Source organism: Stegostoma tigrinum, chromosome 18 (genome assembly GCF_030684315.1).
Source record: "Stegostoma tigrinum isolate sSteTig4 chromosome 18, sSteTig4.hap1, whole genome shotgun sequence".
In the NCBI taxonomy this organism is placed as follows: Eukaryota; Metazoa; Chordata; class Chondrichthyes; order Orectolobiformes; family Stegostomatidae; genus Stegostoma; species Stegostoma tigrinum.
This window is the reverse complement of record NC_081371.1, coordinates 42,153,051-42,177,970: the sequence shown is the minus strand read 5'-3', so window position 1 is coordinate 42,177,970 and position 24,920 is coordinate 42,153,051. Positions and strand designations below refer to the sequence as shown.

Sequence of the window (24,920 nt, the reverse complement as noted above, 5' to 3'; positions counted from 1 at the left end):
AGGTAGATATAGGGGACACATCAGAGCCAGGTTCTCTACTCAGAGAGTGGTAGGGGCATGGAATGCATTGCCAGAGAGGTTGAACATAGAACATTACAGCACAGTACAGGTCCTTCGGCCCTTGATGTTGTGCCGACCTGTCATACTGATCTCAAGCCCATCTAACCTACCCTATTCCATGTAGGTCCATATGCTTATCCAATGACGACTTAAATATACCTAAAGTTGGCGAATCTACTACCGTTGCAGGCAAAGTGTTCCATTCCCTTACTACTCTCTGAGTAAAGAAACTACCTTTGACATTCTGTCCTATATTTTTCACCCCTCAATTTAAAGCTATGCCCCCTCGTGCTCGCTGTCACCATCCTAGGAAAAAGGCTCTCCCTATCCACCCTATCTAACCCTCTGATTATTTTATATGTTTCAATTAAGTCACCTCTCAACCTTCTTCTCTCTAATGAAAACAGCCTCAAGTCCCTCAGCCTTTCCTTGTAAGACCTTCCCTCCATACCAGGCAACATCCTGGTAAATCTCCTCTGCACCCTTTCCAAAGCTTCCACATCCTTCTTATAATGCGGTGACCAGAACTGTACACAATACTCCAAGCGCGGCCACACCAGAGTTTTGTACAGCTTCACCATAACCTTTTGGTTCCGGAACTCGGTCCCTCTATTAATAAAAGCTAAAACACTGTATGCCTTCTTAACTGCCCTGTCAACCTGGGTGGCAACTTTCAAGGATCTGTGTACATGGACACCGAGATCTTTTTGCTCATCTACACTGCTAAGAATCTTACCATTAGCCCTGTACTTTGCCTTCTGGTTACTCCTACCAAAGTGCATCACCTCACACTTGTCTGCTTTAAACTCCATTTGCCACCTCTCAGCCCAGCTCTGCAGCTTATCTATGTCTCTCCGCAACCTACAGCATCCTTCGTCACTATTCACATTTAGCAACTCCCAAGTGAAACAGGCTATCTGTAGTTAAATCATAGCATCATTGTCTTATAATTAAATATAACCTGAAAAGGCAGTTTTCCGCCAATATCTTAAAGAAGATATGCATGTGCCTCACTTCCTGCTGGCATCATTTTCTTTCTCCAAATTAAACAAAAGGGTTCCCGTTGGAACAGTTTCAGTGTAAATGTGACAAATAAATGTCTGGCAGAACATTCTGTTTTACGGTTAAAAACCCAAGCCAAAAATGTGAAAAATATAATTAAGTTGACAGAAATTAGAATTGGAAATAGTGATCAGTAATGAATAAAATAGCAGAGGTCTGATTTCATCTCTGCATTTCACAAAACCTCCTTCCTAACCCTTCCTTCAATCACCCCAGTCTCTATTCTGCCATGGCAACTGGAATAGAACTTAATCTCAGAGGCAAAAACCAAAAGAACTGAGAATGCTATAAATCAAAAGCAAAAACAGAAATTGCTGGAAAAGCTCAGTAAGTCAGGCAGCATCTGTGAAGAGAAATCACAGTTAACGTTTCAGATTGAGTGACCCTTCGTCACCGCTGCCAGACTTGCTGAGCTTTTTCAGCAATTTCTGTTTTTAATCTTGGAGGTAGATGGTACCAGCAGTTTGAGGTTTGTGAACAGTGTACAAAAGAAAATTGTCAACGAGCAAAGCACAGAGTAAAAAAGGGTGCTCTTTCTTTATAACAAGGGTCCTAACTGAAATGCCTCAAAACAATTACTACACTTAACATCGATTACTATATTGAGAACAGATATATTGTTAACAATCGTTATCCAATGCATGAAGGAACTGAGTACAATAAAAAGGTAAAATACAGCTCTATGCACCAGATGTATAAAACTTAACTTTAGAACATTGTGAATATATTTATAGTTCTTGTAATTTTAGAACATACCTGTTCTGGGAAACAGAGAGATGTTGAAGCATTGGTAACCAGTATTCAGACATCATCTTGAGAGAGGAAATGCTGTTATCATCCAGATATAACTCGCGCAGTAACACATGATTTCCAAACCTGGGAAGCTGCAGAAAAGAGGAAGAGTATTCTGGAAAATAGCATATTTATTATTTTTATTGTACAAAGCAACTGCTGCAATCATACTTTCTATATACTTGTTTATCATTGAATAAGTGTCCACTGTCTTTGTCCTTTCAGCGAGTTAAACCAGCAATCACACTGCACAAACACCTGGTCAATTTCTACAAAAATGAACCCACATGTTACCAGGCAAATTTCTGCTCCCAAGACAATTCCTACCCAGATGAAAGCTCCAGATAATATTGTAGCTATTATTGCAATATTAAATGGTGTACAATTTTAAAGTAATGAGTAGAGAGGGAAGAGTGCATTCCTAGGTAAGTGTAGATTTCAGTTTATCAGAAAATGAGCTTAAAGAGCTGGTGTCTCTCCCAATCCAAGACTTGATGTGATTAAGGCAATATAGAGCAGTCTGGACCAGTAGTGGCTTTGGTTCTAATGATCAGGTCAACCTAGAAAGTGAAAATGGGGTACGGCTTTAATAAATTTTATTTCTTTCTTTCTGAACAACTGCGCCCATGAAGCATAATGTGGCAGGTGAACAATTGAATGTAACAGCACACATTTTATGACTGTTTATTTCACATTTCCTGTATCATTATTTATTGGGCAATATTTACAAAGGAAGAACATGTCAGTCACGCTCTTATTACCAGCTGTCCTTCTATCACCAGGTGATAGCATCAATCATCACTATTTTCAAAACCCTATCTTCTCGCTTGGGACTGCTTTATGCCTGGTTCACCTTTCTATCTTAATAGCTCAGCTATCTGTAGTGATGCTTCATTTCAAGTCCATTTATTCTGACTCGTAACCATTTTACTTTCCTGTAGCTTGTGGAACAGATCCAATTTATTCTTATTCGCAGGCAACCATTCTGCCTCTACTTCACCTGGCAGCATGATTATAATCTTAACTGTCTCTTTTTGAATAGTTTTTCAAACATCCAACCAATGCCAAATTCTGCATTTCAAAAGGGAAAAGTGTTTGGAGCACGTCTTCACATGTGTATTCCATCCCATGTTGCTCCTGTGCTGTTTAATTTCAAATATGTCTCTTTCTTCCTGACTGTCTCTTTCTAAAATATTATTCCACTATCCAACAGCTGCTATCATCATAGAATACCCACAGTGTGGAATCAGGCCATTTGGCACGACAAGTCCATACTGACCCTCAAAGTGCATCCCAACAAGACCCATCCCGCTAAACCTGCATTTCCCATGGCGAATGCACCTAACCTACACATCCCTGAACACTACGGGCAATTTAACATGGCCAGTCCATCTAGCTTGCACATCTTTGAGCTATGGGAAGAAACTGGGACACCCAGAGGAAACCCACGTAGACATGGGGAGACATGTAAGCTCCACACAGACAGGTGACCAAGGCCAGAACAAACCCAGGTCCCTGGCGCTGTGAGGCAGCAGTACTAACCGCTAAGCGACAGTGCCACCCCAATTCACATTCCCTTACTGGGAATCAAACCTGGGCCATAGCGTTGAAAGCACCGAATCCTAACCACTAGACCTCCCAGGAACTCTATATAAAGCAGCACCCAGATCTTTGCCTTTCCTGGCAACCATCAAACTCACAAATCAGATAAGGGAGAAATCTGATAAAAAAAACTGAGGGGCTAAGAAAAAATGCCAAAGCTCCAAGTCTCTTCAGCTTTTCCAAGGAATTGTTGGCTTTTAAAAGAAATGGAACATAATCAGGTTAAGCTGTCAGAATCTGGAGTTAGATTTTTAAGAAATCTCACAGGCGGAAAAGTCTACACAACGGAATGGAGAAAGAAAATAGAATGACCGAAAGAGAGTCAAAGAGGAGGTATGTGCCTGGATAAGTCTACCTGTTATAGATGTATTTGTGCAAAGACTATTACCAGAAGACTCTGAACTTTCTCTTTTTTTAAATGGAACCAAATTCACATCAACAGGACGAATACATGCCAAGGAACATTATTGTATGACACACAGCTTAGTGTGTGAGAGTACAGGAGAATCAGTAATTATTTTAGAGTTAAAGAACACTGTTAAGAACTCAAAATATAAATAGTACATTACATGTTACAGCATTCACATTCTTAAAAGCAGCTTATTTAACTATGCACATTTAGAACTTGAGAGATCTATTCCCCACAAAACATTATATTAAAAGCACATCACCACAATGCCTGGTGGCTCAATAAGCAGCCCATTTTCATTCAGGGCAACTAGCAACTAGACATGGCCATTAAACACAGCCAGGCCATGTCTACATTATAGGAAATTTGTGTAGGTTATGGTGTGTTCGCCGAGCTGGGAGGTCTGATAGCAGATTTTTCGTCCCCATACTAGGTGACATCCTCAGTGCTGCGGAGTCATTTGTAAAGCAATTTTGTCTTGTGCCAGTTCACGAGAGGCTCCACCACAAGACTGAGGATAACAGCTAGTAAGGAGACAAAGTGTCTGCTATCAAACCTGCCAGCTCAGCAAATATACTAACATCAACAACCAGCACCTGAGCTACAAATCTTCACTCAAACCCTGAGGAATATTTTGTTTTGAAAAATGTGAAACATGAAAGCTAAGATTAATCTGTGAACATTTTTAAAAGCCATAAATATGAAAAATAAAATTAGCTTTTATAAGCTTCTATTTTACTTTTCAATGATGCTTACGTATTGTTTTATGGCAAAGGGTGGCCATAAGGATATGAAAAAGAAAAAAAAAACAAGAAATTATGAACAAACTTGCATTCATTTGGGTCGAAGATGAAAAGGGCTCATTCCATAAATTTTCTATTTATTTAATTTATGAAATAATCTCAACATGTCCCAAAATGCTTTCCAGCCAATTTAGTTATTGTTGATTGTTACAATACTGTTGTATTGCAGGTAAATGTGGCAACGAGTGTATGGACAAGAATCCCCTAAAAACAATGAAATAAGTAACAGCAAGACTCCATCTCATTCTCTCAGTTCCTCCATTTCTGTTGCACATGTTCAAATGAGGCTAACTTCAACAAGGGAGCCTCCAAAATGTCTACTTTCTTCCTCAAACGAGAATTTCCAAGCACAATTGTTGACAGGACTCTCAACTGGGTCTGACTCGCACTTCTGCCCTTACCCACTCACTTGTCTCCCACAACAGCGATAGGGTTTCCCTTTGGCCTTCCCACCAGCATCCACATCCAGAAGATCATCAGACGCCATTTCTGCCACTTCCAGCAAACACATATTTCCCTCGCCTCCCCTCCCTTGTCCACCTTCTTCAGGGACTGTTCCTTCTGGGACACCCTGATCCAGTTTTTCTTCACCCCCCAAAACTCCTCCATAGCCCCATCTTCCACTGCAACCGCTATAGGTGCTACACCTGCCCATTTAACTCCTCCTTACCCAGTATGCAAGGGCCCAAACATACCTTCCAGATGAAGACACACTTCACCTGCACTTCCCAGAATCTAATCTACTGCCTTCATTGCTCACAATGTGGTCTCCTCTAGGCTCTGGAAATGAAATGAAGACTGGGTGATTACTTTGCAGAACATCTACGTTCTGCTCGCAGAAAGGAGCTTCCAGTTGCCTGCCAACTTAACACACCACCCAGTTCCCTGGCCAACATTTCTGTCTAGGGCTTGCTGCACTGTTCCAGTGAAGTTGAAGCAACCTGGAAAAACAACACTTCATTTTCCACTTGGAGATGCTACAGCCCTCGAGACTCAATATCGAGTTCAATAATTTTAGGGCCTAAACTCTCCCATGTCGTAGCCTCCTATTCCACCCACCAGGCCTTGTTATCTCATAGCCTGCATTACGCACTACCAATGTCAGTCACTAACAGTCCCCAATAAAAGCTATTCGCCCTCCTAGACAGATCACTATCAGCCTCTTTGTCTCTCCAACTCCTTTCTCTTCGGGCTCTATCTTTTATCCTATCGTTTACTCTCTACCCAACCCCCTCCCAATTTGCTCAATGTAAACCAACGTTTTCCCAGCTACCATCAGTTCAGAGGAAGGGTCACCAGACCCAAAACGTTAATTCTGACTTTTTCCTCACAGATGCTTCCAGACCTGCTGAGCTTTTCCTGCAACTTCTGTTTTTGTTCCTAATTTACAGCATCCACAGTTCTTTCGATTTTTATTAGCACAATGTATTTCTTTAGTAGTCTTGTTGAGCAAAAACAATATTGGTCAGCCCAACAAAGAAACCTCTTGCTCTTCTTTAAACAGTGCAATAAAATCTTTTTACATCTATTTGAGACAGGATAAACGTCCTCAGTTTTATGGTGCCTCCAAAAAATGGCTACTCCAAATGCACAACAGTTCATTGATACTGCACAATGTCAATCTGGATTATTTGCTTCATGCTCTGGAGTGGAGTTTGAATTTATAATCTTGACTTAGTGCTACCATTGAGTAAAAGTTGACATTTGCAATCAAGAAAACAAAAATCAATAAAACACAGTTGGTTTTGCAAAGCTCTTCTAAATCGCAACATTATGTACCAATGTTTAGTTATAATACAAGACCATAACTCACCGTGGCAGGAGAGCTAATGGCATGAACATAACAGAATCCCTACAGTGTGGAAGCAGACCATTCGGCCCATCAAGTCAACTCCAACACGCCAAAGAGCATCCCACCCAGAATCATCCCCTTAATCTGTCCTTGCAACCCTACACATACCAAGTCGAATCCGCCTAGCCTGCAAATTCCTGTACATGATGGGCAATTTGGCATGGTCCATCCACTTAACCTGCACATCTTTGGACTGTTGGAGGAAATCGGAGCTCCTGGGGGAAATCTACACAGACACTGGGAGAATGTGCAAACTCCACACAGTCACCCAAGGGTGGAATCAAAACTGGATCCCTGGTGCTGTAAGGCATCAGTGCTAACCACAGAGCCACCATGCTGCCCACATGTCTGCTCTTCCACAGTTAGACGTTTGTAATGATTGCATGGCAAGTTGCTGAAGTTGGCACTGATGACGTGACAACAAGGCAAACCATGAATCTGAGCTCTAAGTGATCTGTGCCTTTGATTAACCAATCAAATTGAAACTTTGTGAAATTGCACCAGTACTGACAAGGAAGTATACTTTTGGAGACAGGAAGGGTTCCAGATGCTGGAAGTCAGAGTCAACAGATGTGAGCCTCGAAAAGCACAACAGGTCAGACAGCATCTGAGAAGCAGGAAAGTCAATATTTCAGGCCAAAATGTTGACTTTCCAGCTCCTCGGAAATGTACATTTGCATGGACAGGGCTTTTGTGGCGCAGTGTTAATGTCCCTACCTCTGGACTAGGAGGCCTGGGTTCAAGCCCCATCTGCTCCAGTGATGTATAATAGGAGAGTTCTGAAGAAGAGTCGTTGTACTTCAAATAGTAACTGCTTTCCATCCACGGATGCTGCCAGATTTGCTGGGCTTCTCCAGCAATTTCTGTTTTTGTTTGTTTGGTAATGGCTATTAAAACTTGAAAGGTTTGGAATTTCCCACCTAAAATAGTTAATTTTCATGCTAAAATAATTGGCTGGCAGTAATCAGCAATAAGCAAATCATTAAGAAGTTGACTGAATCATTAAGAAGTTTGACTGAAATGAACTCAACTTTTAAATAACCAAGTGTAGAGCTGGATGAACACAGCAGGCCAAGCAGCATCAGAGGAGCAGGAAAGCTGACGTTTTGGGTTAGCTTTCCAAAACATTAGCTTTCCTGCTTCTCTGATGCTGCTTGGCCTACTGTGTTCATCCAGCTCTACACCTTGTTTCTCAAATTCTTCAGCATCTGCAGCTCCCACTATCACTACAACAACCTAACTTTTCATTTACTTTTGGAGTTTAATTCACACGCATGGTGCAAATAATGTAGTTTCATGCTATTATGTGCACTTCATTGGCAAGACAGCCACCTGGATTTTCTGTATCATCATTTTTCAGGCAAGAGGACAAAATGCTATTTTTGAGAAACTAAAGGTCAAGTAGCTTAGTTTGGTTAGAAACTTCCAGATTATTCACAGACATGTCTTCATCTAAAGTCAGTACATCATTTGTTTGTAAATAATGACTAACTGCATTTGATTCACAGAGTTGAACCTTTCCAGGCACAGAACAACATGGGCATTCATAAGAAAGTTAGAATACATGCGTGAGATTGCCAGCATGAGGTTCTTGATGTCAAAAGAAAAATGTTTTCATTTTCCAACCAGGTGATAGATATAAAATTCTTGCTACAAATGGCTATTTTTTTGTTAGAAGAATGCTGCAAGAATACTTTGCATACCAGTCAAACACACAATTCAGGTTGTATTTTAGGGACACACTTGCACACTTTGTATTCACTCACTTTGCCCCTGCTACATTGCTCACTGAATCCTTTCTGCACTTTTTGCTTTCACCCAGAGCATAAATATTCACAGTGCTGCTGTCTTGATTTGCCTTTTAATCCAAACATAAAGCTAGGCAGCTTATCATGCCTGCCAGTATTCACTAGTTAAGGGGATGCACACATTGTTGTAATGTTAATCTCACAACTGCACCATTTGCCTGCTAAATATGAGGCAAACATACCACCTGCTCATCAACAAAAAGGCCTTTTGTCAAAGTCTGCAGGGAGATATCCTCAGACAATCAAGGGAGACATTCTTCAGTCAAGGGCATCCTCCAATATCGGTCCAGGAACTTGGGACCAGTCAGCCTGCTATCAGGATCATGGGTTCATATGTCTACAGCCCAGGGAGTTGACCACAGTCAGCCCAGTAGGTCCAGTACAACAGTGTGGGGATGTCATAAGAAGTCAGTCAGGGAGATACACAAAGATCTGTCAGGGGCCTCCACAGTCATCAGTTATAGCTGACTGTCCGAGTTATGCAAGAAGGTTGGCCATAATCAGACCCAGAGGTCTACCTACCAAAACGGCAAAGGGATCAGCACTGCCAGACGGGAAATGCGGAATTCAATTGTGGGTTTTGGAGTTAGCATGTTAGGATGCAGAGGCGATAACAATTGTAAAGGGGACAACTCAAAATAAAGTGGGAGAGACGAGATGAGACAGCAAAGAAAGGAAAGGGTTAGGGTGGGTTGGGGGAGGTAATATTGACAGATGGCATCATGCTGGCTTTGTTTTTGAGGAACAGTGCAGGGATGGCTGGCTGGCATGTTGGCTAGATATGACTGAGACTGGGTATAAAGTCTGGGTTGGTTGACAACATGGGATCTGACTTTTTGTTTTCTTTTAAACAGTTTACAGAAACATCAAAATCTCTTTGAAATCTGAGTTCTGAAGAAGGATCTTAAATGTTAACTCTGCTTTCTCTCCACAGATGCTGTCAGACTTACTGTGTTTTACCAGCAATTTGTATTTTCGTCTGTGATCGAAATCTTTTGATCATATCACATATTGTGGCTCTGCATGTCTCCCAGTTGTAAAACGTACAGGACACAAGGCTGCCAGTTGTGGTTGCAACCCACTGTAAGATAGCTTTCAATTCTTGTTTTAGCCATAACTACACTTTACCTCAGACAGATTGTTGTTTTGTAACTTCAAGGTTTGAAGAAGCCCACAGTTATCAATGCCTTCTATGCTGTCGAGGTAGTTACAGGAACAATCAAGGTAGAGAAGGGTAGGAGTTTCACTTAACCCTTTGGTGCTTATTAACTCATTATTATCCACAACAAGCCTCTGAAGCTTTTTGAGTGATTCCAGACCACCTAGAAAATCATGAATTTAAAACAAAATTAAGTGTAACAAGCAAATCTAACCGAAACAACGAAACTGTGAAGGCTATCAAACATCCAAACAGTTCATGTTCAGCACTTGATTTTCATTTGCCAGCTTTGCTATTGGGTACAACATTAACTTAACAGGAATGAAAGTAATAAAGGATTTCTATTCCACCAATACAACTCACAAGGGAACACTTAGACTACAGTATCTGAATACATTTGTAGAAGGACTTAGAATTTTCATATTTCAGCATTTAGAATTCTTTGAGCATACTTATATAAAATATTGATTGACTAAAATACTGGAAAAAGGTGACTGTGCAGAACATTTTAATCAATAAATACACAAAGTGCATAGACACTGAAAATGTCACTATAGTATAACTCATGCAGCTTTGAACACAGTACTTACATCTTTTAATAGCCTGCTGATAGACTACATAACGCAGATAACAAAATCAGGTTATTCTTAGATTTAAGAGAAAGATTGATGGATATTAGCTGGAGGGAAAATATTTATACTGGCTTTTAAAGTTCATATTAATTTCATGTATTACTTTAAGTGCTCAAAGTAATTTATCTTCCTTCGAAAACAGTCTGAAACAGGATATGTGTGCAAGGGTGATACCTGGAAATGGTAATGATACTCAGCAACTTGTATGTGAGGGCTCGAGATTGCATTGTACATATTTGGTACAAGTTTATTCTTTTGTGAGGGCTTCAAAACTCAAATGAGAGCACACTGCAGATATAAGCAGAGGAGGAACACCCATAAATTGCTCACCGATCCTAGTAATGTTATTGTGTGATAATTCAAGGACTTGGAGGTTGCTGCAGTTCTCCAGACCATACATAGATGTTATCTGATTGTGGCAGAGCAGAAGAGTACACAGATTTTCTAAGTCGAGACAGTGGACAGTCTTGATCTTATTTTCCTAAGTGAAAAAGTACAACATTCAATATTAATCAACATATAATTTTGATTATAGTTATAGAACACTGTCAGAGTAGCTTTCCGCAATATCAGGTTTTGGATGTGAGTTTGCTCGCTGAGCTGGAAGATTAGTTTTCAGACATTTCGTCACTTTTTTCAATTTGAAAAAATATACTTTATTCATAGAATGTACAAAAATAAAACATTTATACACCTACCCAGTCATGCAAGCTGCTGCGGGTTAGCCGGGGGGTACGTACACCAACTAAAGGAAAACACAAAACAAGGAAAAAAAAACAAAGAAAATACCCCGGCAGTCGTCTCCCCGCACAGTCCCCGTTGGCCCCCTGACCAATTGGGGAAGGCGCCAGCTCGGCCCAGTTACCAGATAGGGCCCTTTTTTCTATTCTGGACGAGGGGTTTCATACGGTGGTCTTTCCCCACCGTGCCTTAGCGGCAGCTGCCCCAAGCTTCAGCGCGACACTCAGAACGTAGTCCGGGACCTTGGAGTGCGCCAGTCTGCAACACTCGGTCGAGGTCAGTTCTTTCAGCTGGCAGGCCAGCAAGTTGCGGGCAGACCAAAGAGCGTCTTTCACCACACTGATGGCCCTCCAGGCGCAGTTGATGTTGGTCTCGGTGTGCGGCCTGGGAAACAGCCCATAGAGCACAGAGTCCCATGTCACGGAGCTGCTCGGGACGAACCTCGACAAATACCACTGCATCCTCCTCCAGACCTCCTGAGCAGAGGCACACTCCAGAAAGAGGTGATCGACGGTCTCATCCCCGCCGCAGCCGCCTCGAAGGCAGCGTGTGGTGGCGCTGAGATTCCGGGCGTGCATAAAGGATCTCACTGGCAGAGCCCCACTCACCACCAGCCAAGCAATGTCCTTGTGCTTGTTTGAAAGTTCTGGCGATGAGACATTCTGCCAAACGACTTTGGCAGTCTGAATGGGGAACCACACGACCGGATCCACCCTCTCCTTTTTCCGAAGGGTCTCGAGAATACTACGTGCTGACCACTGCCTGACGGCCTTGTGGTCAAAGGTGTTTCCTTTCAAAAATTTCTCCACAAAGGACAGGTGGTATGGGACGGTTCAACTACTCGGAGCGCTCCGCGGCAACGAGGCCAGGCCCATCCTTCGCAACACCGGGGACAGGTAGAACCTCAGTAAGTAGTGACACTTGGTGTTTGCATACTGAGGATCTACGCACAGCTTGATGCAGCCACACACAAAGGTAGCCATCAAGGCGAGGGTGGCATTCGGTACGCCCTTTCCCTCATTTTCCATGTCTTTGTACATGGTGTCTCTGCGGACCCGGTCCATCCTCGACCCCCAAATGAAGTGGAAGATGGCCCTGGTGACCGCAGCGGTGCAGGTCCAGGAAATAGGAAAGGCCTGCGCCACATACAACAGTACCGAAAGCCCCTCGCACCTGACAACCAGGATCTTACCTGCAATGGAGAGGGACCGGAGAGTCCACCTGCCCAGCTTCTGCTTCAGTTTGGTGATACGCTCCTCCCAAGTCTTAGTGCACGCCCCAGCTCCACCGAACCAAGCACCCAGCACCTTCAGGTAGTCCGTCCTGACGGTGAAGGGGATGAAGGAGCGGTCATCCCAGTTCTAGAAGAACATGGCCTCGCTCTTACCCCTATTGACTTTGGCACCCGAGGCCAGTTCAAACTGGCCACAGATGTCCAACAGCCTACTCACCGACCGACGATCGGTGCAGAAGACAGCGACATCGTCCATGTACAGGGAGGTCTTGACGTGAAGGCCTCCGCTGCCTGGGATAGTCACGCCCTTCAGGCTCAGGTCCTTCCTGATGGATGCGGCGAAGGGCCCCACACAGCACACGAACAAGGCAGGAGAGAGCGGGCAGCCCTGCCTGACTCCAGATCTGACGGGAAAACTGTCCGATTCCCACCCGTTGATCGAGACTGCGCTAACGGTGTTGGTGTCGAGCAGCCGGATCCAATTGCGGATGCCCTCCCCGAACCCCAGTTTGGAGAGGATGTCCCGCATGTAAGCATGAGAGACCCTGTCGAAGGCCTTCTCCTGGTCCAGGCTGACGAGGTAGGTGTCCACCCTCCTGTCCTGCACGTAGGCGATCGTATCCCTGATGAGCGCGAGGCTCTTTGCGATCTTCCTGCCCAGCACAGCACACGTTTGGTCAGGGTGAATCACCGACTCCAGGACAGACCTGACCCGGTTGGCTATCACCTTGGCCAGGATTTTGTAGTCCATGTTCAATCGTGAAATGGAACGCCAATTCTTAATTTCTTCCCTCTCCCCTTCCTCTTGTAGATGAGGGTGATGATGCCCTTCCTCGTGGACTTGCACATTTCCCCTGCCCGAAGCACACTATCGTACACCTCCAGCATGTCCTGGCCGACCAGCTCCCACAGAGCAGAATACACCTCGACCGGTAAGCCGTCGTTCCCAGGAGTCTTCTCCCTCTCCAAGGACTTGAGGGCTCTGGTCAGCTTGTCCAGGGATATCGGCCGGACCAGCCACTCCCTCGTGCCGTCATCTAAGACCTTCGTGATAGATGACATGAACGACTCGGAGGCCGTGCTGTCCGTGGGCTTCGCGTCATACAGTCCGGCATAGAAGGATCTGCTGATCCTCAAAATGTCGGGCCGAGACGATGTCACCGAGCCGTCAACTTCCTTCAGCCGGCTAAGCACAGAGCTCTCTTTGTGCACCTTCTGGAAGAAGAATCGCAAGCACGTCTCGTCCTGCTCCACGGAGCAGACCCTGGACCGGAAGATTATCTTGGAGGCCTCCACGGCGAACAGTGAGGCTTGCTGGCCCCTCACCTCACGGAGGTCCTCCGTGACATCGACCCCCATCGACTGCAGAAGAAGCAGGTTCTGCATCCTTTTCTGGAGTCGCGACAGCTTTCCCCGCCTCTCTCTCGCCTTCCGAACACCCTTGAGGAAAAAGAACATCTTGATGTTCTCCTTCACTGTCTCCCACCAATCGCCCGGAGACTCAAAGAGGGGTTTCACGGTACTCCAACCGCCGTATTCCCTCTTAAGCTCCACGACATTCTCTGGGGTCAACAGAGTCGTGCTGAGCTTCCACGTCCCCTTGCCGGCCTGCTGGTCGTCCTGTAAGTGACAGTCGGCCAGCAGGAGGCAGTGGTCAGAGAAAAACACCGGCTCGACGCCGGTGGACCTGACCTAGAATGACCGTGACACAAACAGGAGGTCTATCCTTGAGCGGATAGACCTGTCTTGCGGACCCAAAGTTTGGGTTGGATGATTGGCAGAGCCATTTGTTCGAGTCTCTGCATTACTGCCTCTGCTAGAACCCTGATATCGGAGATCCCATGGGTGTACCGTTGGTTTGTCTGTAGGTTTTGTTATTGAAAGTGAAGTGGGTGGTGAGGCATAGGTCCACTAGCTTGATGATGTTGTCCTTGCTGATGAGGTTGGTGGTGTCTGGTGTATGTGTCTTCGGTTCTTCTAATAGTGCAGTCAGTGTTTCTTTGGCCAGGCTGATGTTGATGGATGTGAACAGGGCTGTTACGTCAAAGGAAACCATTATTTCATTCTCTTCTATCTTGGTGTCTTTGATGGTGTTCAGGAATACTCCACTCCATTCGCTCCAAGAATTCCTGAACACCATCAAAGACACCAAGGTAGAAGAGGATGAAATAATGGTCTCCTTTGACGTAACAGCCCTGTGAACATCCATCAACATCAACCTGGCCAAAGAAACACTGACTACACTATTAGAAGAACCAAAGACACAAACACCAGACACCACCAACCTCATCAGCAAGGACAACATCATCAAGCTAGTGGACCTATGCCTCACCACCCACTTCACTTTCAATAACAAAACCTACAGACAAACCAACGGTACACCCATGGGATCTCCGATATCAGGGTTCTTAGCAGAGGCAGTAATGCAGAGACTCGAACAAACAGCTCTGCAAATCATCCAACCCAAACTCTGGGTCCGCTGCGTGGATGACACCTTTGTCATCACTCAACAAAACAAATTAGAGGAAACCTCTAAGACCATCAATAATACCCTTACTGCCATAACATTCACAAAAGAGGAGGAAAACAACAACAAACTGCCATTCCTACATGTCACAGTAGAGCGAACAGTCAATGGGGAACTTCAAACCAGCGTCTACAGGAAAACAACACATACGGACCAAATACTGAACTACAGGAGCAACCATCCCAACACCCACAAATGAAGCTGCATTAGAACATTATTCCAACGAGCCATCACACACTGCAGCACAGAGGAACTACGAAGAGCAGAAGAAAATCACCCATACAGCGTATTCAAAAAGAACGGGTACCCAATGAACACAGTCCGCCGATTCCTCAGCAACAAACCCAAACAAACAGACAAAACGGGCCTAGAAACCATAACCACTCTCCCCTACATCAAAGACATTTCCGAAATGACTGCCAGACTACTCAGACCTCTTGGCATCAGGGTAGCCCACAAACCCACCAACACACTAAAACAACAGCTAATGAACTTAAAAGACCCTATACAGACAACAAGCAAAACAAACGTCATCTACAAAATACCTTGCAAGAATTGTGACAAACACTACATTGGACAAACTGGCAGAAAGCTAGCCACCAGGATACATGAACATCAACTAGCCACAAAACGACATGACCCACTATCACTCGTATCCTTACATACAGATGAGGAAGGACACCACTTTGATTGGGACAACACATCCATCCTAGGACAAACCAAACAGAGACACGCACGAGAATTCCTAGAAGCATGGCATTCCAACCAGAACTCCATCAACAAACACATTGATTTGAAGCCAATCTACCATCCTCTGAGAAAAAGAACAGGAAATGACATCACCAACACAGGAAATGACATCACCAAGCCAAGGAAACCTAAACAGATAACTAGAAAGCGGGACATAACACCAGCGCTTCACCGGCGGTTCACTGACGATGTTACCTTGAATGGTGACGAAACATCTGGGAACAAACCTTCCAGCTCAGTGAACCAGCTTACATCCGGAACAAAATAAAGACCCACTCTTTTGTGGTCCGAGAACAGGAGAGCGCGATTGTGTTGGAGGTGGAAGGAAGACGTCGGGTTGGCTGTGCACCCTTGCAGCCGGTGGATCTTAATGCTGGCTTCGGCCTAACGCTGGTTCAGGGGCGCAGCCAACCTGCAACGATGGCTGCGGCGAGTGTTCGTGCCCTGGGTCAGGGGGTCCGGAACACCATCCGCATTTCCGTGAAGAAGGTGGATGAAGGTGCACCTGTGGACCGCACCTTCTTCGTGAGGAGGGTCCTGTTGGACTGTTGTGGGTTCACTGCTGCGGACATTTACTGCCTGCAGGATTTCCCTGGAGGAGGTTTTTACAATGTAACCTTCAGGAGTGCCAAGCTTTGCGAGCGCTTCCTGGAGGTTTTGAAGGAGAAAGGAGGTGAAGGCCCCGTCTCTGTACTGACCGCTGTCCCGCTGTTTGTGATGCCAGTGCAGAGGAGCCGTATGGTGACTGTACATATGTACAACCAGCATGTGCCAGCAGTTGATGTCCTGACCTTCCTCAGAAGGTATGTGAAGGTGGAAGGGGACCTAAACAACATCATGGACCCCTTCGCGACCTGGACCAGTAAGAGGCAGGTCAGGGTGACGCTGAGGACGGGCTCGGACGGGAACATCGTACACCCACCGTCCAGCTTCGCGATTGGCGGGAGCAGGGGCTACCTGACCTACACAGGGAAACCCAAAGTCTGCCATGCCTGTGGTAGGTCAGAACACGTGGCAGCTGACTGCAAAGCCACCATCTGCAGGAACTGCAGGGAGGAGGGACACCTTGCAAAGGATTGCCCAAAAGAAAATAGCTGCAGCCTTTGCGGGGAAGTGGGCCACATCTATAGGGCATGCCCACAGCGGGGGGCCACCTACGCCCAGGTCGCCGGCAGGGGCAATGCGGGGCAAGCCCCCCCGTAGGAGAGGAATGCGCCAGGCCCCTGCAAGGACCCCCCTAATGTGTAGGAGGGACAGGTCGTGCAAGAGGGCCCGGCCTCGCAGGATGGACTCGAGGCCAGCAAAGCGCCCCTGCAGGTCCGCTCCCCCCCGACAACCCGGAGTCGACGGAGGAGGCGACAGGTGACCCAGGGGAGTGGACGACGGTCTGGAAAGCGAGGAGGAAGGCGCACCAGCGGGCCCAGGCAGCGCAACCATCAGGCGGGAAGAGGCAGCTACAGGGGGCTATAAGAGCTCCTCTAACAAGGGAGATTCGGAGGAGGCCGGCCCAAAGCAGAAAGTAAAGATCTCAAGGGAGAAGGAAAGCAGCACCCGACTTCCAGGTGACGGGAGGCGTCCTGAGGCTCCCTCCGACACCCAGCCACGCGCCGCTGGGGCCCTGGAGGGCTCCCTGGAACTTTCAGGCAGGAAGGAGGAAACAGCGTGTCCCCAGTCTGACCCAAAGCCGGACTCTATGCCTCCATACCCCCGATGGGGGGATGTCACCCGGAAGGCAGCACAGACGGTTTCCTGGGCACGGAGAGCATCAAGCAGTTAGCCCAGGCAATGGGCATGAAGGGACAGATGGAGGGGCTGGACCTTGGACTTGGGCAGGGTACTGCGGTCACTGCCCACAATGAGGGTATGAGTTGCAAGCGTTAATGTGCGCAGCGTCAAGTCCACCGCAAGATGTGTGTCCACGTTGGCCTACATGACCACCATCAAGGCAGACCTCCTGTTTCTGCAGAAGTGTGGGATACCGCACCTCAGCAGGTACGGGAAATGGTCGGGTACCTGGACCTGTGGGCCTTCGATCTGGTCGGGGGGTAACGACTGTCACTCCTCGGGCCTGGCTATTCTGCTGCGGAGGTGCAACTCACTATCTCTCATGTTCAGGAGGTGGTGGGGGGGGCACCTCATAGTGGCTGATGTCACCTACAGTAACGCTCCCCTGAGGCTGATCAACGTGTACGCCCCAGCGGTACGGAGTGAGCGGTTGGCCGTCCTGCAGCGGATTCCACCCCTGCTGGCTACGTCGAGACCGGTCATCCTAGGCAGAGACTTCAACTGCATCATCAATGCAGATGGAAGATCCGGCGTGGGGACAGCAGGTGGGGGGAGTCAACTGGACATCACATCCAGATGCCTGATGGGCACGGTGAAGGACGCCAAGCTGCTCGACATCTTCAGCACCCCTACAGACAGAGCGCAGCGGAGATCCACCTGGTCACGGCCAGATGGGTCTATCCGCTCAAGGATAAACTTCCTGTTTGTGTCACAGGCGTTCTCGGTCAGGTCCACCGGCGTTGAGCCGGTGCTCTTCTCTGACCACTGCCTCCTGCTGGCCGACTGTCACTTACAGGACGACCAGCAGGCCGGCAAGGGGACGTGGAAGCTCAACACGACTCGGTTGACCCCAGAGAACGTCGAGGAGCTTATGAGGGAGTACACTGGTGGAGAACCGTGAAACCCCTCTTTGAGTCTCCGGGCGACTGGTGGGTACGGTGAAGGAGGACATCAAAATGTTCTTTGTCCTCAAGGGTGTTCGGAAGGCGAGAGAGAGGTGGGGAAAGCTGTCGTGACTCCAGAAAAGGGTGCAGAACCTGCTCCTTCTGCAGTTGATGTGGGTCGATGTCACGGAGGACCTCCGTGAGGTGAGGGGCCAGCAAGCTTCGCTCTTTGCCGTGGAGGCCTCCAGGATAATCTTCCGGTCCAGGGTCTGCTCCGTGGAGCAGGATGAAACGTGCTCGCATTTCTTCTTCCAGAAGGTGCACAAAGAGAGCTCTGTGCTTAGCCGGCTGAAGGAGGACGACGGCTCAGTGACATCGTCTCGGCCCGACATTTTGAGGATCAGCAGATCCTTCTATGCCGGACTATACAACGCGAAGCCCACGGACAGCACGGCCTCCGAGTTGTTCCTGTCATCTATCACGAAGGTCTTAGATGACGGCACGAGGGAGTGGCTGGTCCGGCCGATATCCCTGGACAAGCTGACCAGAGCCCTCAAGTCCTTGGAGAGGGAGAAGACTCCCGGGAGCGACGGCTTACCGGTCGAGGTGTATTCTGCTCTGTGGGACCTGATCGGCCAGGACCTGCTGGAGGTGTACGATAATGCGCTTCGGGCAGGGGAAATGTGCAAGTCCATGAGGATGGGCATCATCACCCTCATCTACAAGAAGAAGGGGAGAGGGAAGAAATTAAGAATTGGCGTCCCATTTCACTATTGAACGTGGACTACAAAATCCTGGCCAAGGTCATAGCCAACCGGGTCAGGTCTGTCCTGGAGTCGGTGATTCACCCTGACCAAACCTGTGCTGTGCCGGGCAGGAAGATCGCTGAGAGCCTCGTGCTCATCAGGGATACGATCGCCTACGTGCAGGACAGGAGGGTGGACACCTGCATCGTCAGCTTGGACCAGGAGAAGGCCTTCGACAGGGTCTCTCATGCTGACATGAGGGACGTCCTCTCCAAACTGGGGTTCGGGGAGGGCATCCGCAATTGGATCCGGCTGCTCGACACCAACACCGTTAGCGCAGTCTCGATCAACGGGTGGGAATCGGACAGTTTTCCCGTCAGATCTGGAGTCAGGCAGGGCTGCCCGCTCTCTCCTGCCTTGTTCGTGTGCTGTGTGGAGCCCTTCGCCGCATCCATCAGGAAGGACCTGAGCCTGAAGGGCGTGACTATCCCAGGCAGCGGAGGCCTTCACGTCAAGACCTCCCTGTACATGGACGATGTCACTGTCTTCTGCACCGATCGTCGGTCGGTGAGTAGGCTGTTGGACATCTGTGGCCAGTTTGAACTGGCCTCGGGTGCCAAAGTCAATAGGGGTAAGAGCGAGGCCATGTTCTTCTAGAACTGGGATGACCGCTCCTTCATCCCCTTCACTGTCAGGACAGACTACCTGAAGGTGCTGGGTGCTTGGTTCGGTGGAGCTGGGGCGTGCACTAAGACTTGGGAGGAGCGTATCACCAAACTGAAGCAGAAGCTGGGAGGGTGGATTCTCCGGTCCCTCTCCATTGCAGGTAAGAACCTGGTTGTCAGGTGCGAGGGGCTTTCGGTACTGTTGTATGTGGCGCAGGCCTGGCCTATTTCCTGGACCTGCACTGGTCACCAGGGCCATCCTCCACTTCATTTGGGGGTCGAGGATGGACCGGGTCCGCAGGGACACCATGTACAAAGACCTGGAAAATGGGGGAAAGGGCGTACCGAATGCCACCCTCGCCCTTATGGCTACCTTTGTGTGTGGCTGCATCAAGCTGAGCGTAGATCCTCAGTATGCAAACACCAAGTGTCACTACTTACTGAGGTTCTACCTGTCCCTGGTGTTGCGAAGGATGGGCCTGGCCTCGTTGCCAAGGAGCGCTCCGAGTAGTTGGACCGTCCCGTACCACCTGTCCTTTGTGGAGAAATTTTTGAAAGGAAACACCTTTGACCACAAGGCCGTCAGGCAGTGGTCAGCACGTAGTATTCTTGAGACCCTTCGGGAAAAGGAGAGGGTGGATCCCATCGTGTGGTTCCCCACGCAGACTGCCAAAGTCGTTTGGCAGAATGTCTCATCGCCAGAACTTTCAAACAAGCACAAGGACATTGCTTGGCTGGCAGTGAGAGGGGCTCTGCCAGTGAGATTCTTTATGCACGCCCGGAATATCTGCGCCACCAAACGCTGCCCTCGAGGCGGCTGCGGCGGGGATGAGACTGTCGATCACCTCCTTCTGAAGTGTGCCTCTGCGCAAGAGGTCTGGAGGAGAATGCAGTGGTATTTGTCGAGGTTCGTCCCGAGCAGCTCCGTGACATGGGACTCCGTGCTCTATGGGCTGTTTCCCGGGACGCACACCGAGACCAACATCAACTGCGACTGGAGGACCATCAATGCGGTGAAAGACGCTCTTTGGTCTGCCCACAACTTGCTGGTCTGCCAGCTGAAAGAACTGACCCCGACCAAGTGTTGCAGACTGGCGTACTCCAAGGTCCAGGACTACGTTCTGAGGGACGCGCTGAAGCTTGGGGCAGCCGCCGCCCAGGCACGGTGGGGAAAGACCACCGTATGAAACCCCTCGTCCAGAATAGAAAAAAGGGCCCTATCTGGTAACTGGGCCCAGCTGGCGCCTTCCCCAACTGGTCAGGGGGCCAACGGGGACTGTGCGGGGAGACGACTGCCGGGGTGGTTTCTTTGCTTCTTTTTTTTTCTTCTTTGTTTTGTTTTTTTCCTTTAGTCGGTGTACGTACCCCCTGGGTATCCCGGAGCGGCTTGCATGACTGGGTAGGTGTATAAATATGTTTTATTTTTTGTACTTCTTTATGAATAAAGTATATTTTTTCAAATAAAAAAAAGTCACGAAACGTCTGACAACTAACCTTCCAGCTCAGCGAGCAAACTCACATCCAGAAACTCAACCTGAACTACAAATCTTCTCAAAACTCGATATAAGGTTTTCATTGGTAAAATGATCATTTTGTGAGTGAACAAATCAGAACTGTTACTATGTTGGTTGTTCAAGAATATGGTCAATTCTCATTTTATTTGCCTTTAGAAAGAACCAGAACTCTATGGTTCTCGTCTGTAGTTTGGCCAGGGGATTGTTGGATAAACTAAAACCAATGCACTGCAGGCACCTTCGAGATAGGCATCAACGATATTATTTTAGCTAGTATCCTTATTTTCAAAATGGAAACTGTGTGGATTGTACTTTTTTTTAATCTGCAATTTGAATAATCTGCTCGGGTTATGTTTAGCACCTGATCAGTTGCATCGATACTTAGAATGCCCCTTCCATACATTTTTAGCCTTAATAGGTGTTTTCAGTCAATACTTTCTCGCGAAAAAATATAGAAACTACGATCTCTGCATTTTATTTATCAGCAGAAGGGCTGTCACGGGAAAACATTTGTATTTATATAGCACTAGCAGCATGCTTTTAAAAAAACAAAATCCCAAGAACTTCACAAAATTGTTACTGAACAAAATCTGACGCCAAGCTACGTAAAGAGCCAATGGAGCCGATGACCGTATGGATAGTCAATGGGGTAGATTTCAAGTGGTTTACAAAAGGAATACTGGGAGCAGAGCTTTCAACAATTTTTAATTTATGGAGAGGAAAAGAGGAAGGGAGGTGGCCAGCAATACATTTGAATAGTGAAGTTCAGAGACAAAGATTTCTGTGTGGCTGAGGCAGGGACAGAAGTTCAAATAGGTAATGATTGTAATCTGTAGCTCAACATGGTATCAGATAAGACATTCAGATTGCAAACAGTGCTGCTAGCTTGGGAGCATTGTCAAAATCCAAAGACAATGGTTTCGGTCCTTCCACGTGGCTGAAAATCTGTGCTCATCCAGTATAAGGGAAGTAGGTAGGAGGAAACAACAAGAAAGGCAGTCAGCAGCACCTGTTACAGGCCAGAGAAGGAAGCTAGAGAAGTAGCAGAACCTAACGGACCGGCAAAAGCAGACACTGACACAGGCAGCAGGCAGGACCTGGATGAACAGAGAAGAGAAGGATTATGAGCACCTAAAGGAGTAAGTGAGACAAATACCCCAAAACAGGGACTCAACATCACCTAGTACAGCTGGAGAGAAGCAAATCTTCAAAATGGGCAGCTGGAGACAGAGCTAGATTCATTAGAGCTGCTTGAAAAAGCTTCATTTTTTAAAAATTCTGGTTTCTTCTCTTCAAAGTACTTAGTCCAAAAGCAGGTTTAAGGCATAGGTGGACAGCTCAGCTCTATGGAATACCCATCTTGTATCACGTGGGAGTTATGGACATTTCATGCAGCTTGGATAATCACATGATGGTGATCGCCAGATGTGTCATCTGCTGCAAAAACCTGAGCTCCATGTTATGAAGTCACTGTAGTGAATCAGTGAAGCTGAAACCTGCAGTGGTAGCATATTGAACAAAGCAGTCACAGATTAAAACCAGGCAAACAGAGAGGCAATGGGTGATTGCTAGGCAATCTAGAAAGATCAGGCAGCTAGTGAAGGAGTGCACAGAATCATCTCACTCATAAGTGGTTTTCGATTTTGGATGCTGAAGAGGGAGATCGTTTATCAAAGCAATATAGGGGAACCTAGGCGTGGCACTGCAATGGCTCAGCTATGTAGGCTGTAGGAAAGAAGTGTGGAAGGCATTAGTGATCAGTAATTCAGTTGTTAGGGGAATATAAAGGCATTTTGGTGGCTGTGAGCATGACTCCAGGATGGTATGTTGTTTCTCTCGTGCCAGAATCAAGACTGTCACATAGAGTATTATTTTGGGGACCATGAAGAACCACAGCTCATTAGCATGAAAGGGCATAGATGAAAGAAGGATGGGATCCTGAAAGTAGATTTTAGAGAACTAGGCAAGAGGTTGAGATGCAAAACCACTTGGCCCTAATTTCAGGATTGTTTCCGTATGCTAGTGAGCATGGAAATAGGAAGGTTGAGTGAATGAACATAGGTCTGGAAAAATGGTGCTGAAGGGAGGACTGACACCAGTTCAAGAAAGATGGGTTGCTCCTTAGCAAGGCTGACACTATTATCCTCGTGGGAGAGTTACTGCTGCTATTGGGAAAACTTAAGTTAGTTTGTCAGGGAAATGGAATCCTAAGAGCGAATTAATAGAGAACAAAAATCAAAGATAATTTATGGGAACTAGCAAAGATGTATATTTAAGCATAATGCAGCAGGCTCAAGTCTTAGATTCAACCAGGGTGAAATTGTAGAATAGTGTGAAAAAAGCAAAATTAAAAGCACTCAATCTGAACATATACAACATTCACGACAAGACGGTCAATTGACGGTGTTAAAAGCCAAAGGGTCTGATTTAATTCCCACTACAGAGACATAAGGCTGAAAATTCAAAAACTTCAGCACTTAGAAGCAATAGCCATAAAGAAAAGGAGGTGAGGCGGTGCTAATAATAACAGAAGGGATTAGTGTATTCAGGTTTAGGATCTCAGATCAGAAAAACAGGGTCTTAAATCAGTTTGGGTGGAGCTAAGAAACAGCAAGGCACAGGAAATATCAACAGGAATGGTCATAGTTTACAAACAGTAGTGGCAGTGTACAGCAATAGTATAAATTAGCAAGGGTTGACTTCAATCAAGTTTACTCATGTAAATCTAATAAGCACCAAAGCTGTGGAGGAAGAACTTTTGGAATTTGATTGAAACTGTTTTCTAAAGCAGTATGTTGAGGAACTAATGAGTTCACAGGCTTCAATTTGATGCAGTACGATGCAAAAACAAAGGAATAATTAATATTAGTGTTGTAAAAGAACTTTTGGGGAATAATGACCATAGTATGGTAGATTTTTCATTGTTTTAAAAAAAGTGGCCCAACCTGAAACTGGCACCTTAAATCTAAACAAGGGCAATTATGATGTTGGTAAGGGGAAGTTGACAGTGCTAGATTGAAAAAAAAAACAAAGGTTGATGAGGGTCGAGCTGTGGATGTGGTGTATATGGACTTCAGTAAGGCATTTGATAAGGTTCCCCATGGTAGGCTCATTCAGAAGGTCAGGAGGAATGGGATACAGGGGAACTTAGCTGCTTGGATACAGAATTGGCTGGCCAACAGAAGACAGCGAGTGGTAGTAGAAGGAAAATATTCTGCCTGGAAGTCAGTGGTGAGTGGAGTTCCACAGGGCTCTGTCCTTGGGCCTCTACTGTTTGTAATTTTTATTAATGACTTGGACGAGGGGATTGAAGGATGGGTTAGCAAGTTTGCAGACGACACAAAGGTCGGAGGTGTCGTTGACAGTGTAGAGGGCTGTTGTAGGCTGCAGCGGGACATTGACAGGATGCAGAGATGGGCTGAGAGGTGGCAGATGGAGTTCAACCTGGATAAATGCGAGGTGATGCATTTTGGAAGGTCGAATTTGAAAGCTGAGTACAGGATTAAGGATAGGATTCTTGGCAGCGTGGAGGAACAGAGGGATCTTGGTGTGCAGATACATAGATCCCTTAAAATGGCCACCCAAGTGGACAGGGTTGTTAAGAAAGCATATGGTGTTTTGGCTTTCATTAACAGGGGGATTGAGTTTAAGAGTCGTGAGATCTTGTTGCAGCTCTATAAAACTTTGGTTAGACCGCACTTGGAATACTGCGTCCAGTTCTGGGCGCCCTATTATAGGAAAGATGTGGATGCTTTGGAGAGGGTTCAGAGGAGGTTTACCAGGATGCTGCCTGGACTGGAGGGCTTATCTTATGAAGAGAGGTTGACTGAGCTCGGTCTCTTTTCATTGGAGAAAAAGAGGAGGAGAGCGGACCTAATTGAGGTATACAAGATAA

The 24,920-nt window shown here is 46.7% G+C and overlaps 1 protein-coding gene across 2 annotated transcripts in view; it reads right to left on the bottom strand.

Moving 5' to 3' along the window:
* lrriq1 (leucine-rich repeats and IQ motif containing 1) overlaps nucleotides 1-24,920 on the bottom strand; it is a 220,694-nt gene that overhangs the window by 153,861 nt on the left and 41,913 nt on the right. For both annotated transcript variants that reach the window (XM_059652467.1, XM_059652466.1), the window contains 3 exons: nucleotides 10,510-10,660; nucleotides 9,517-9,710; nucleotides 1,879-2,006 (listed from right to left, as the gene is read on the bottom strand). In XM_059652467.1, the coding sequence (XP_059508450.1) occupies nucleotides 1,879-2,006; nucleotides 9,517-9,710; nucleotides 10,510-10,660 (473 nt within the window). The remainder of the gene's footprint in view (nucleotides 1-1,878; nucleotides 2,007-9,516; nucleotides 9,711-10,509; nucleotides 10,661-24,920) is intronic.